This window comes from Colossoma macropomum, unplaced genomic scaffold, assembly GCF_904425465.1.
Source record: "Colossoma macropomum unplaced genomic scaffold, Colossoma_macropomum, whole genome shotgun sequence".
Taxonomy (NCBI): Eukaryota; Metazoa; Chordata; class Actinopteri; order Characiformes; family Serrasalmidae; genus Colossoma; species Colossoma macropomum.
In genome coordinates, this window is record NW_023494792.1 from 25,294,535 (window position 1) to 25,308,130 (window position 13,596).

Consider the following 13,596-nt stretch of genomic DNA (forward strand, 5'->3'; position numbering starts at 1 on the left):
CCACAGTTCCGCTGGGAGAGCTTAGAAGCATAGCATAATGAATTAATTCCATGCATTTATCTGAAACCAAATTGGTTTTATATCGTTGAAAACAATGATTCCAAACTTCTGAATGGTAGTGTAGTATCACTATTGTTCACCATCAAACCTACACAGCTTACATAACAGTTTCATATTAGTCTTTCATATTAACATGTCATAGAGGCTTATACAGCATTAAAAAAACACAGATACGCAGTAGGAGTTGGCAGTGTTTTCAGCAGGGTCGTGGTGTGAGATGGACTCGCACCTTGTTCAACATCTCCAACAGCACGGTCTGAACAGACTATGGGCTCGAGTCTCACACTTCATGATACAGAGGTCAAATTCCTGCTTGATGCCAAAGCCCTTATCCTGCTATCACCCTCTCAACCAGGCCAAAAGCACAGCCTCAATCTGCTACAACAACAAGGCCAAATAAGGCCACTGGATGTCAACCTGAATAAGACAAACCACCGGTTTTTAAAACAGGCTCAGCATTCAGACTCATCTTGTTGGTCTTGTTGGCACTGTCATGGCCTGTAAGCATGAGATTAGATTATATATGCGCTGGGCTTAGTAGTTATTATAAAGGGAAGCTTTTAAGTATATGCACTTATAATAAAAGGTCCATCCAGCTCTGATATCAGAGGAGCATCTCCACAAAATTGAATCATCACTTAGAATCTGGAGGAAACTTGAACAGCATCATCCAAGTACTCTGTCGTCCACTTACAGGACTGAAAACTACAAGATGGGAAAAGATGCAAATCATTCTTAAAGTGAAGGTTCGGCCAAAAATCACACTTACACAACTTCCCTCTTACACCAAATACAGTCACTCAGCCGAGACATGAGTGATATTCTAAGTTTGCGTCTTTAGTTTGGAGCTACAATGCTAAGGCAACTAAATTAAGCTTATACACCAATAAGCATCATGAAACACTTGCCTAAAGGTCAACTTGCAATCTCAAATAGACTTTCTTACAGTCGTAAGCAAAAGTTTGGGTGCCCTCAGTCAAATCACACGTTTTGTTGATTTGAAAATAAGTTACACATCCTCTACATTTTAATACACAGTTACTGTTTATTTGCTGTATTGAATATATTGGAGAAAAAATAAAACATAAAATGTAACCTGGACAAAATTGATGGCACATTTATATTTTATGTCTTTTTTTCTAACTTAGCAAATAAACTGTAACTGTGTACTAAAATGTGCAGAAGTGTGTTCTCTGTAGAGGATGTGTAAACTTCTTATCACTTAGAAAATCAACAAAACAGGTCATCTGACCTGAGGGCATCCACATTTAGATCGGACTTTAATTACCACATCATTACCAACTGAGCTAGCTTCTAACATTACTTCATAGTTTATGATAACTGTATTCTACACAGACTGCATATAACACTGCCAACATCCAGTGTTCCATCAGACTTGCTGGGTAGAAATGAAAATACATCCTTTTGGACAAGCTTGGCTCTCTCTACTGGAGAGCCGATCTGATGTACTGGAGTTTCTTTGATGCATTTGCTTTAAAAAATCTACATTGCAATCTTTCCAAGTGGCATTAAAAGTATGAGTAGGTGTAGTTAAATAGTTGGTGATGTTCTGTTTGTGTTCTATTATATACATTTTTACTGCAATATTCAACAACACCAATTATTAGTTTAAGGCCAGTTTGAGTTGACGAAAAGCTATGTAAATCTATTTTGTCAGCAAACCAACATTTTAAAGCTTTTCCTAAGAGCCAGGAGCCGGATTCACGAAAGCGTCTTAAGAAAAAAAATCTTCTTAAATGTAATTCATTCTTAAGAAAAAGTTATGAAAAAAAATGTATTCTTCAAATAAATTCTTAAGAACTCTTAAGATTTTTTCTTAACTCATTTCTTAAGAATATTTTTAAGAATAAGTTGTATTCTTGAAAATATTATGTTCTTAAATGTTTTCCTACGATTGCCTCAAACTTGTCTTAGGCTGTAAGAATTCTCTCACTTTTCGCCATCATCCCGACAATTATCATATTTTCTATTTTTTTCCTGTTGGCTGTTTGTTCCACCAGCACCTCTATTTCTTGTATGCTAAATTTGTTTAAGTGCTTGGTTTGATGTTTGCCTTCCAGTTTACTGTCCTCTGAGCAGATTAAACTAAAAAAGGGAAAAAATGATTAATAGAAATTCTGAATATATCTCATTTCTCATGGTAAGCTGTAAAATGCACCATAGCCTACATAAGAAAATAATGAAGATCTTCTTAAGATAAACCTAAGGATATAATGAACTTCTTAAGATTTTTTTGAGAAACGTCTTAGTGTTTGTCTTAAGAACCTTCACAAGTTTTTTCTTAAGAAAGCTTTTGTGAATCCAGACCCAGATCTTCCCTGTGTCAGCTGCTTGTCTGAGCTCACTCAGTCAAACACTGGTTCTGTAACTCATCTCTGTTAGGCATACCAAGCAGAGGTGTACCCTCATTCCCTACAGACTATGTGGCAAAGAAAGGGATAGACAAAGAAATAATTAGCTGCTCAAGACAGAAAGATTATATGTTTACTAGAGGAAGGGGGGATGTTGAATACAGAGATGCACTTTCTCCATCAGAAATCTGACACAACTATTTAGATCAATTTATGCTTCATTCATTAACTGACACAGAGAAACTATACTAACCAATATATCTAGGAAAGTGCTGGATGATACATACCGGAACATCCACATCAGTTGACCTAATCAACCTTTTCACCAGCAATTTTACATCTTTACATCTTATACAGTACCTATGTATAGACATACACCCAGTTTTGTGCTTAAATATGTATCTGCACTTGCATGACTGTATGCACACATATTTAGATATTTGAAGCTGGGTGAAATGCATGCACATGTACTGAGTTTCAATAGTGTAAGCGTGACTGTGAGTGTAAGCCAGTTTCCACAGCTGAACTGGGTGGATCTGAGTCCAACTTGGCTCAGGTACTTGGACCCTTGTTCATTTCCACATAGCTAGCTGAATAGAATTGCACCTGGATTTGCTTCGTGTTGGCTCTGAGGCTTAACTCGGTCTGTTACGACTCTGCAGGCTTCAATTTTTCATTTTCGAATTTTTACAGCGACAGACCAAATTTTCCCCTTACACCAAACTGGCCAAGGCCTCTTTACTTTTGCACAGGAGCTACAATGCTAGGGGCAAGTGTGTGATGATTTTGGCAAGCAATTAGCACAATGCTAACCAGTGTTGATGCCACGCTTGTCGCCAGCGCCATATTGTTGACATACCACCGGTCAACACGGTGATGACAATGGTGATGACCGTGGCGACAGGGGCTCTCATGGAGCCACTGTTTGTACACCGTTAGATAATAAAGCATCCTGAGAGATAAAATATAGCCATGGTATGCTGAGTGGTTTATAGTTGTAGCAACAAAAAACAATGCAGCGTAAGCTTTTATAGCATCCTGGCTGTCCCACATCACGAGGGCTGAGCCAGTGAAGGACAAATCACAAGAAAAACTTCCAGTCATCTCCCTATACCAAAGCTGGTTCTCATTCTTTTGTAATAGGTACACAGAATTAATTCTGTGTTTTGCCCTTGATTATTGTTATTATTCACAACTGACAACTGACACTGAATGATGATTGTCTAATGCAGTCTGTTTATGTCGAAAGTTTTAGTTAGACAATGAATGCAGTTAACAACCAAGCCTCAGTAGGGCTCACATAACTTAATCTAAGATAAAACTAACACTAATTAACCCTAATCAAGCATAGAAAGGCAGCTATTACACATTTTTGTGATCACAATGACATTCGATGGTGTAGTTGGTGCAAAACACAGAATATCGTCAACACTTCCATAGACAGAATAATTATATAATCTCAGCGATTTGCATGATTTTAGCTTCTGCAATGTGTAGGGTGATACAGTATTTACAAGATAATTATAGAAGTCTGGATATTTTGTCACAAGCAATGGCGCAAAACTGGAACTCAAATATAACTAATCGATTTGGTACAGATCAACACCTCCAGTCAAACCAACTTTTTCTTAGTATCTTGATTTGGTCTTAACATTGGCACTGACTGGTCATATACATCATGTGGACAGAATGTCAACAATATGGCCGCAGAACACTTTTTCTGGGTTTTGTGAATACTATCTATACTTTGGTGGTGCACACAGGTGTACTAACACCCGCCAAAGTATATTTCAACTGTTGACAAAATTTGTGGAGCATTTCTTTTAAATCCATTTAGAAAAAGAACAGCATTTGAATTTGACCACGACACGAACGCTGCTCAGGTCAGGGAAGAGGGGAGCAAGAGAAAGTGAAGGAGACAGAGGGAGAGTTTGAGAGAGAGAGTGAAGGAGACACAGGGAGAGTGAGAGAGAGAGAGTGAAGGAGACACAGGGAGAGTGAGAGAGAGTGAAGGAGACACACTCTTGAAAAAGATGGTTCTTCAAGGGTTCTTTGATAAAGACAATGGTTCTATATAGAACCACGAATGCTCAAAGAACCATTCCATACTTAAAGGGTTCTTTGCATGGTGAAATAGTTCTTCAGATTGATGGGGAATGTGTTGTATGTGTTTCAATACAGAGCCTTTTAGAAAATGGTTCTATATAGCACAAAAAAAGGGTTCTGCTACTGTCAAGCTTGTAACAACAGAAGAACCCTTTTTGGTGCTATATGGAAACTATAAGCAGCAAAAAGGATCAGAAAAGATTTAAATTGCAAGATTTGTATTTTTTACAGTATTAACAAAAATGCCAAGTTAAAACTGAGGCAGGCAGCAGGTTAGACCATGTGTTATACATGACAGAATATAGTTTAACAGGGGTAAAATATACCACGTGCACTCCAAGAATACATAAAGACATAAATTAAGCAAGGAAAAAAGTCATAATGTTATTAATATTTGTATGTAATTAACATACCTACATAGTCTTGTACATAGAAAACTCAGCATACTTGTAAGGTAATTATTAGGAATTTTATTTTTTTTTGTGCTTTAGAGACTGAATCTCCTCATTCTCCCCACCTCAGCACCAAAGTATATTTACACTTTTAGAATTTATGGTTATTATTTTCACTTAGATGTACATGCTTTGGCAGTAGCACTGCAGTATACAGCAGGAAGGCTCCCTGAATTTGTCAGGACTGTCTATTAGCATGACAAGCTTTCACATGATACTTTTCTAAAGCCATGAATCAAAGGTACAGCACTCTCTGTCTCACTGTGTGCATGTATTTGTGTGCTAACCATGACATTCAGGACCATTCAAACCATGTGCTAGAAACAAGAAACACTTTCCCTTTCATCTGTGCTTGAGCACAATCCGAAAAATACTGCACCCCAAAGCTCAATGCTTATCTCATGAGCACAGACAGAACTGTAACTGCACAGTGGCTTTTATTTGCTGTATTCTGGATGCACACTGTCAGTAAGGGTGGCAGTACTGGCTTCTTCAAAGACAGAATTCTGTACAGTTCTAATGAGATATCAAAAACGTTAATATTGTGTGTAACCTGAGGTACATTATGTGATCAGGTTCAAAATTTTTGCATAATTCACTGCTATATAAACAAAGTCATTCAGAGTGGTATGATGTGAAATAGTTGACTGTGGAGAAACATATTAACTCTTTCTTTACAGTGGTGGGGGAACCAGGGGTCATGAAGTCTACACTGGAAATATAGCCATTTTATTTACCATCCAATATGATCAGTGAACCTACATATGATGATATTTTGTTGTTATTGTGATTATCTTTATCTCACCCATATCTCAGTACTCTCATACAACAATGTATCAGGCATCAGGCAGAGCATCTGTAACCATTTCAGGGAATAACTTTCTGTGAAGGATCTTTTAGAAGCACTAATTTCTGCAGAAGTCTGGTTCCTATCACAACCACTGTGAACAACTCTGATGTTCTAGGACTAACCATTTAACATCAAACCACTCTAAATGACTTTGCTGACTTCTTCATGTTTGAGCTGTGCAGAAATTTTAATGTTTCAACTGAACCCTCTGTCATTTTTTTCCTATAAGCATCCTGACGTTCCACATGAGTGTGCTGTATTTTTTTGGACGAATCAAGGCTTTGACAAGATTCAACATATTAAAATAACACATAATAACCCATAAATTACATAAATAACAGCAAATAAAATTATTTCCACACCAGTCTTTAATCATCGCTAGTGTCTTTAACATATTACAAGGCTTATTCAGTTGCAGTATGTAGTAATATAATCACAATATGGCTTTTTGTCCTTGTTGCAGAGCCCTAATCCTTCCATAAAACTGACTGCAAGTAGATTTTTCATGATGTTTGATCTGAAGTTAAGTCAGTGCACCGGCTCTCTTACAACCATCTGGCTCTCAGATATGTCCACGCGTATTTTCAAAAGCTAGTCTCGGACTTCTGATAGATGAAACTAAGCGTCAAATTCAAGCTTTAAACTGCATGCAACTGCGCTCTTTGAGGGAGTGAGCTTCCATATGACAGCTTACACTCACAGACGAGACATAACAGCACGCAGCTACCTCCCTTTGGCCTGCCCTTTTCTACGGCAGCCGTCAATGCTGGCACACACCAGCCAACGTTGATCCGGGTCAAGGCACCAGCACAACCCGTTTCAGTCAACTCAGATTTGAACCAAAGACCTGCCGCATCACAGGATGCTTTCCATGGCATATCTAAACCAGCTTTGTAGTCTAAGACAAAACATAACTGACAAAATTTTTGGTCAAGTTCACAAATTAAACTGCAAGCTTAGGCTGTTGTTCAGTTGTTAATCTGTTAAAGGGCATGGTTTCTATATATAGCTGTTATTGCAGTTTAGATTCCTTGGGCTATATGGACTTTTGAGTCAACATAATGCTTTGAGTCATTGATAATGGTTATACCGCAAATATTTGTTTAAAAAAGCAAGGAAATGTTTTCCGTGATATGGAATGTCAGTAAGTACTCAGTAAATACTATGAATTATGTTGGTAGTGTAAAACCTAGGTAATTCTAAAGTAGGACTGAGGTCTGAACCAACATTCTGGTTTGAGTTTAAGGGGTTAACTGGTTTGAGCCTCTTCCTGTCACTTGTCTAGTGACAAAGGGGGCAAATATATGCAAAAATATGTATCTTACATCAATGTAAACTCATCTGCATGCAGAATTGTATGTTACGTAACCATGGCTTATTATCCTCAGAGTGTCACTCAGTATTACTGGTGGTGTATATTAACATGAAGCGACAATAAAGCAGCTTGTTGCTGAGCGTTACTGATACAGGGCACAGTGCACAGTCATGCAGCTTCCTTCTCGTGTTATTGATGGGACGATCCATTAGGACTATGAGGGCACAAAGTATTGATTCCATGGCAGCACGTCACCAGTGGTGCAGTGGGACCCATGCCTCTGCATCTGTGTGCCACGACACGGTCTCTACGAAATGATTCACAGCTTTGGTATTTCCTGTGAAACCCTGCGGTGGCCTCAAGGTGGGAATAACTCATAATCAGAATCTCGAATTCCAGGAGTACGTGACCTCTGACCTTTCACACGCCCACACACATGCACACTCAATAAGGCATGGCTTGGGAATCCTCTTCAGGCCTCACTAAATGTGTCTCTCGCTCTCTCTCTCTCTCTCCGTTAAAGAAATAGCTGACTCAAGCATGCTAACGTGGCAGTTAGCATATCAGTGGCATAATGCTAATCAGTGGCTATAAGATGTCACTCATTCATTGTTAGAATTATTATATATCACAGATATTGTCAGCAATCTTCTCAAACAAGACCTAATGGTCCTCGATGGTGTTCTCCTCTGTCTCTAGTAACACTTTCTTGACTCTCCCAGGTGAAGATAAAGTCACCAAAGACTATAATATGACCAATAAGTGCAGCCAACTGTCAACTAGACTGGTATGTTGATGTGTTGATTGCTATTTTTGGAACTGTTCCTTTGTAAAGAGTTAGCTAGGGTAGTTAGGACACTCATGCTATTAGCATTGAAGCTAGCCTCCACAGAACGGGTGTTTTTGCTCAAATTCTCTCACAAATATAAGCTTTGTTTGATTCTACATATGATTCTTTGTAACTGTAGACGTTTGTGTGAGTGTGTTGGTGCAGAGCATTGTTTCATCTCAGTAAATAAGTTGAGCTAACTATAGCTAGCAAGTAGCTAATTAGCCCACTTAGAGTAGCATAAAATGACCAACAAGGTAATAAAATGATCAATTTTGGTTATTATGACAGTTCCAGCTGTTTTTAAGTAGACGGAAAATGAACCCGAACTAGACACTTGGGTCAGTTCTTGTTTTTGAATGTACAGTGGAAAAACACCCAAAAAAATATAAGTCGTCCTATTTAACTGAATTTAGCATAGCACAGTATGTGAAATGTTGAATAAACATTGTTGTATTCACATTTTTTATGCTGTTTTTTGAATGTGGCACTATTGGTTCTTTTTTGTCTGTTGCAACTTATTAAACCACAGAAAAACAAAACATTGTAATGCATATCATGTATCAAAAAATACATTGGTATATTGGGATAAATTGTTCCCATAGCATCCTCCCCTATACCATTAGCACTATTTGTTTTAACTGGGCTATACCTTTAATAGAGAGAGAGAGAGAGGGAGAGAGAGAGAGAGAGAGAGACAGAGGGAGAGAGAGGGCAGCACGTGTCTTATTGGACCAAAACAGACCACCCACAGTACTGTACTGTTCCACCAGCCTGTCTACTGAATAACCAAATACACTGAATACCCGGCGCATGCCTACACTCTCCACCAGAACACAAGGAATCCACAGCACGGCGAGAAACAAAGACCAGACAACAATGTCTGGCAGAGTACTGTAGTAGAAAAGGAAAAAAAAAAACAGCGACTAAATTATGAACAGACCACAGTGACTGACTGGGGCGGAGAGGGATTCTTTGTGCAGAGGTGCAACACTGAAAGGCACTGAGCGTGGAGCAAATTATCAGCATGAAGGTTGCTGCCTTCTCTCTCTCTCTGGCCTTTCTCCCTCACACACACACAGAGAGGCAAGCAGGCATGCAGTTCCCAGTTACCCCTCCCCCACCGCAGCCTCTGCCTCCAGCTCACATCTATCTCCTTCTCGGCTGCACAACACAACAGTTGTCATTTCACGTATTCGGCGGTGGAGCTGTGCTGCTGTATGCCCTCTGCTGAAAGAGCCTGCAGGCTGAAGCTGTCTCTCCGGGAGGGTAATGTAGTCCCAGAGCGTGCCAGCGTTCACACTAATCCTGGAGGAAGACTGGAGCTGGGCTGGAGAGACAACTGTCTGACGGTTTTAACATCAGGAATGTGCTATCAGTCCATGAAACCTTTAGGATGCAGAAGGACTCAGCTGGTGGTGGACGTTGGGAACCACTGCAGCCAAAGATATCCCATGGCACAGGATACTAGGAATTGGCAATTGAAATATCAATAAATAGCATTTGATTAATTAGTCACTGATTCATTAAAAGGCTTTTTATATCCCTGTATAGTTCAGTTGTTAAACTGTAAACAAAGTCATTCAGAGTATTTTAATGTAAAGTGGTGTTCTGTACAGATACTGATTCATATTTCATTACAGTGGTGATCAGTCACATACAAATACAGCTGTTTTATGTATGTAATCCAAAACAACAAAGTTTTATTTTGGCTTTACAGCACTCTGCATGTTCCCTTATGTATGTATGGCTTTTAAAAATATGTTTTAGGCCACAATCTTATCATAAACTACTGTAAAACCATGTCTGATATTTGCAACCATTTCATGTAATAGCTTTCTGTGAGGCAGCTTGTAGATGCTCTAAACACTGTGAACAAGTCTGACTCTAGGTTTCTCTAGAATAGAGCATTTCACATCAAACCACTCTGACTGACTTTGTTTAGATCTTGACTGAACTGTGCAGAAATGTTGTCCAGATCAGTGCAGTGCTATGGGTCAGTTAATGCTTGGAGAAGGTGATCACAGTAAGCTAAATTAGTTTACTAGTGGATCAAGATTGACCACTCTCACTTATTCTCACACACACACACACACACAAACACACACTCAGAGAGCATCCCCGGCAAACTCAGCAGTGGGACCCTTCCAAACTTCAGGCCAAAAGTTCAGCCCAAATCAGACAGCCCCCTAAACTGGCCCCCAGGCAGCACGATGACGGGACAGAGCCGCCTCGGAGCCTCCGCTGCTCCCGCATGCCGAGAGTGGGTGTGAGTGCAACACATTGCATAGCACAGGCAACTGCAGTGGCTTAAACATACTCTACTGTTACCAATAAAACTCCACAGCCGGTGGACTCCAGCCTAGTGTCCCCTGTCTAACCCCACCTCAGAGCATAGAAAGACCCCTCTCCTCCTCCGCCTCCTTTTCCCGTTAGCAAAAGTTAGCAGAGCTGCCTACCTGAGCAGTCCGGGCAGTTGGATGGAGCCGGAGCCGGAGCCCAGCAGCCCCTTTTTCCCGCTCAGCAGCTTCTCCACCACGGCTACATTCCCTGTCCGCGCCGCCTCCAGAAGCTCCTGCTCTTTTCCCATCTCGCCTCCAACGGGGAATCCTGAAATCCGGCAGAAAAAGAGGAAAAAAACACCTCGTCCGCCTGTACTCCTCTACCCGGCCATGGCAGCACTCTGCTCGGCTAGGAGCTGCTCTAACGGCCCGGTTGCCTGGAGACGAGCGACCGGACCGTTATGGCTCTGATTTCTGTGCGCGCGCGTGTGTGTGTGTGTCTCTCTCTCTCTCTCTCTCTCTCTCTCTCTCTCTCTCTTTCTTTCTCTACACACACACGATGTGTAGCACACGCCGCTCTCCGCTCCCTCTATGAGTGTGTGAGCTGTGGTGTCGACAGCGGTCCCGCATCCCAGCTTTGCTCTCTCTCTCTCGCCTTCTCCCTCTGAGTGACCCTCTCTCTCTCTCTCTCTCGCCTTCTCCCTCTGAGTGACTCTCTCTCTCTCTCTCTCGCCTTCTCCCTCTGAGTGACTCTCTCTCTCTTCTTTTGCCTTCTTCCCACTGAGTGAGTCTCTCTCTCTCTCTCTCTCACTCTCCTGGGCGTGGAAGTAGAGGGTCGGTGTGGCTTTGTTGCAGTAACCTATTTTTAATGTCGCGCGTGTGAGTGTGTCGTCCCGCTGTAAATGGAGGTGTGTGTGTGTGTTTGGGATGGAGCTCTCTCTCTCTCTCTCTCTCTCTCTCTCTCTCTCTCTCTCCAGGCGGGAATCGCGCCGCGCTTTGTGAGTGAAGCGGTTCACCTTTTTCAGTGGAGGAGAAAGCTAGCGGAGCTACAGAAGAGCGAGGGGGCTGAGAGAGAGAAGGGGGCTTCCACACTCCACACAGAGAAGGGGTCTGCACTACGAGACAGAGCGGGGGGAAAGAGAACACACACCCGACCGTAAGCAGCTCCACAGCAGTGTGGATATTTGTTCTGCTCTGCTTTCACTACTGTAGCCTTCAGCATCACTTCCTGTACGGAGGAATATTCCCTCTCCTCCAAGGAGAGAGAGAGAGAGCGAGCGAGCGAGAGAGACAGAGAGAGGCTCAAACATACAGGGATATAGAGACACTCAAGAGGCGGAAAGAGAAAAGGGAGAAAAGGAGAGAGAGAGAGAGAGAGAGAGAGAGGAGAGAGAGGGAGAGAGAGAGACAGCTGCAGGCCCACCGGGTGTTGGACCGAATCACTGAGCTCCAGTTTTGCCAGGAGGGAGTGAGAACCTGAGCTTAGGAGCCAAATCTATTCCAGACCCTCCTCCCTCTCCACGCCTCTCTCTCTCTCTCTCTCTAAGCACACACACAAGAAACAAGAGCTTGTTTAAGAACTATTTGGTATTTTGTTGTGGGAGTAAACTACACAAGAGCCGCACAAAGGGCAGCATTCATTTGCCTTAACTGGCAATAAATAGAGTACAAACGCAGAGTAGGACTGGGGGGCTTCTAGAGAGAATCCAATACTAGGAGTCTGACCCCGTCAGAGGATAGCATTGATGCTGTCTGTGTTTGTGTGTGTGTGTGAGTGAGAGAGAGAGAGAGAGAGAGATTTTCTCCATTGTGAAGCCAGGATAATGTGGCCTTCAAAATACCGGATGTAAACAGAGAGTGATGCGAAGTGATTTACATCCCATAAAAAGAAGATTCGCAACGGAACACAAGTCAGTTCTTTCTGACAACAATAAAGCTGGTGAATGTTGCAGTTTCTCTGTCACCCCATAGAGGGCACTGTTATAAACCACGTGATCTGGACAAGAAGACACCAGATGGACATTAAAGCTAAACTGTGTAGTATTTAATCTCAGAAAAGAAAGATCCAACATCAGTACCTGAACTCACTATTGCTCTTGTGGTTGAATGCAATCAAATCCTCACAGCAATCTAATGTGAAGCCTTCCCAGAGGAGAAGAGGCTGTTACTGCAGCAAAAGGGAGGACAAACCCCCTATTTATCCCCTTCATTTTAGAAGATACATTGTACAAACCTTGAACTGTGTGTGGTGGGTTCAAAAAAAAAACCCCAACTGTATGATGGATGAAGGAGGTGATGTTTAGAAGCTGGTGTATGATTCGTCCAGGGGTTCATGAATTTGTTTAGCAGTGTGTTTGTAGCACTGTTATCTTAGAATGTAGGGACATCATAGGTTGCATCAAATACACCTTTACGCTTCCACCACCATAGAACATTTCAGGCCTAACCGCTTAACAATTGCCAACCAATAATGGATGGAAGTCATTCTGAAAGATGACTCATCAGACCATATTCAGTGTCCTCCATCACCCACTGGTGCACGCTTTGTGATCCTTCCTCCAGTTGTGCATCCTTATGTTTTGGTTTTAGACACAAGTGGTCAACAAACACCATGAATTCCAGCTTTATGAAGGTCTTTTTTTTATTAAGTGATGGTTTTATCCTGTGGTCATTTAATGCAGTATTTTTAAGATGTTAAGCAAGCAATCTGTCAATGTTAACTGGTCATGTATCCCTCTGTGTCGATCTAGTGCAACATATCTCATGTGGTTTGCTTCTCAATAAAACAAATGAAACATTTTTGAGACTGTTCCCTTTGACGTACAAGATAATTTAGCAATTTGGGCAACAACTATTTGGCCTCATTGAAAGTGTTCGTTGCCTCATGTATTGAAAGCCGTGTTGATTGTCAAATCTTTTTATAGCTGACACATATTCCAGTTGTAAAACTGGCAATGAACCTACTATGACTCATCGGTATATCTAATTGTGTTTTAGCTGGATCTGTCCTCAAGGCACACAGTGACCTTACTTAATAAAGTATTGCTAAGCTTCTGCTGTTTTGTGTTAACCCTGTATATACACACAGTACAGCGGGCTATAAGTGTATTCCCAATGTGTTATATACCACACCTTTCCAAGTTAAAGTCTTTCTATAGCATATAGTATTTTGTTCAATAACAGTGATTAACTACTAGTGACGTCTGTTTAACTGCTTTGAGCCCAACTTGGAGGCTTCAAACTTCTGGTTTGAACCTAAAAACTTGTTATCCTTCCTCTGTTCCTGTTTGCTGATGCAATTTACCCATGTTTAGTGTAGCTTAGTGCTGA

The 13,596-nt window shown here is 41.2% G+C and overlaps 1 protein-coding gene across 3 annotated transcripts in view; it reads right to left on the bottom strand.

Moving 5' to 3' along the window:
* Positions 1-10,994, bottom strand: part of anks1b (ankyrin repeat and sterile alpha motif domain containing 1B) — a 257,933-nt gene extending 246,939 nt beyond the window's left edge. For all 3 annotated transcript variants that reach the window (XM_036576704.1, XM_036576703.1, XM_036576706.1), the window contains exon 1: positions 10,444-10,994. In XM_036576704.1, coding sequence (XP_036432597.1) covers positions 10,444-10,574 — 131 coding nt within the window. In that variant the 5' untranslated portion in view covers positions 10,575-10,994. The remainder of the gene's footprint in view (positions 1-10,443) is intronic.
* Positions 10,995-13,596: the final 2,602 nt, after the last annotated feature.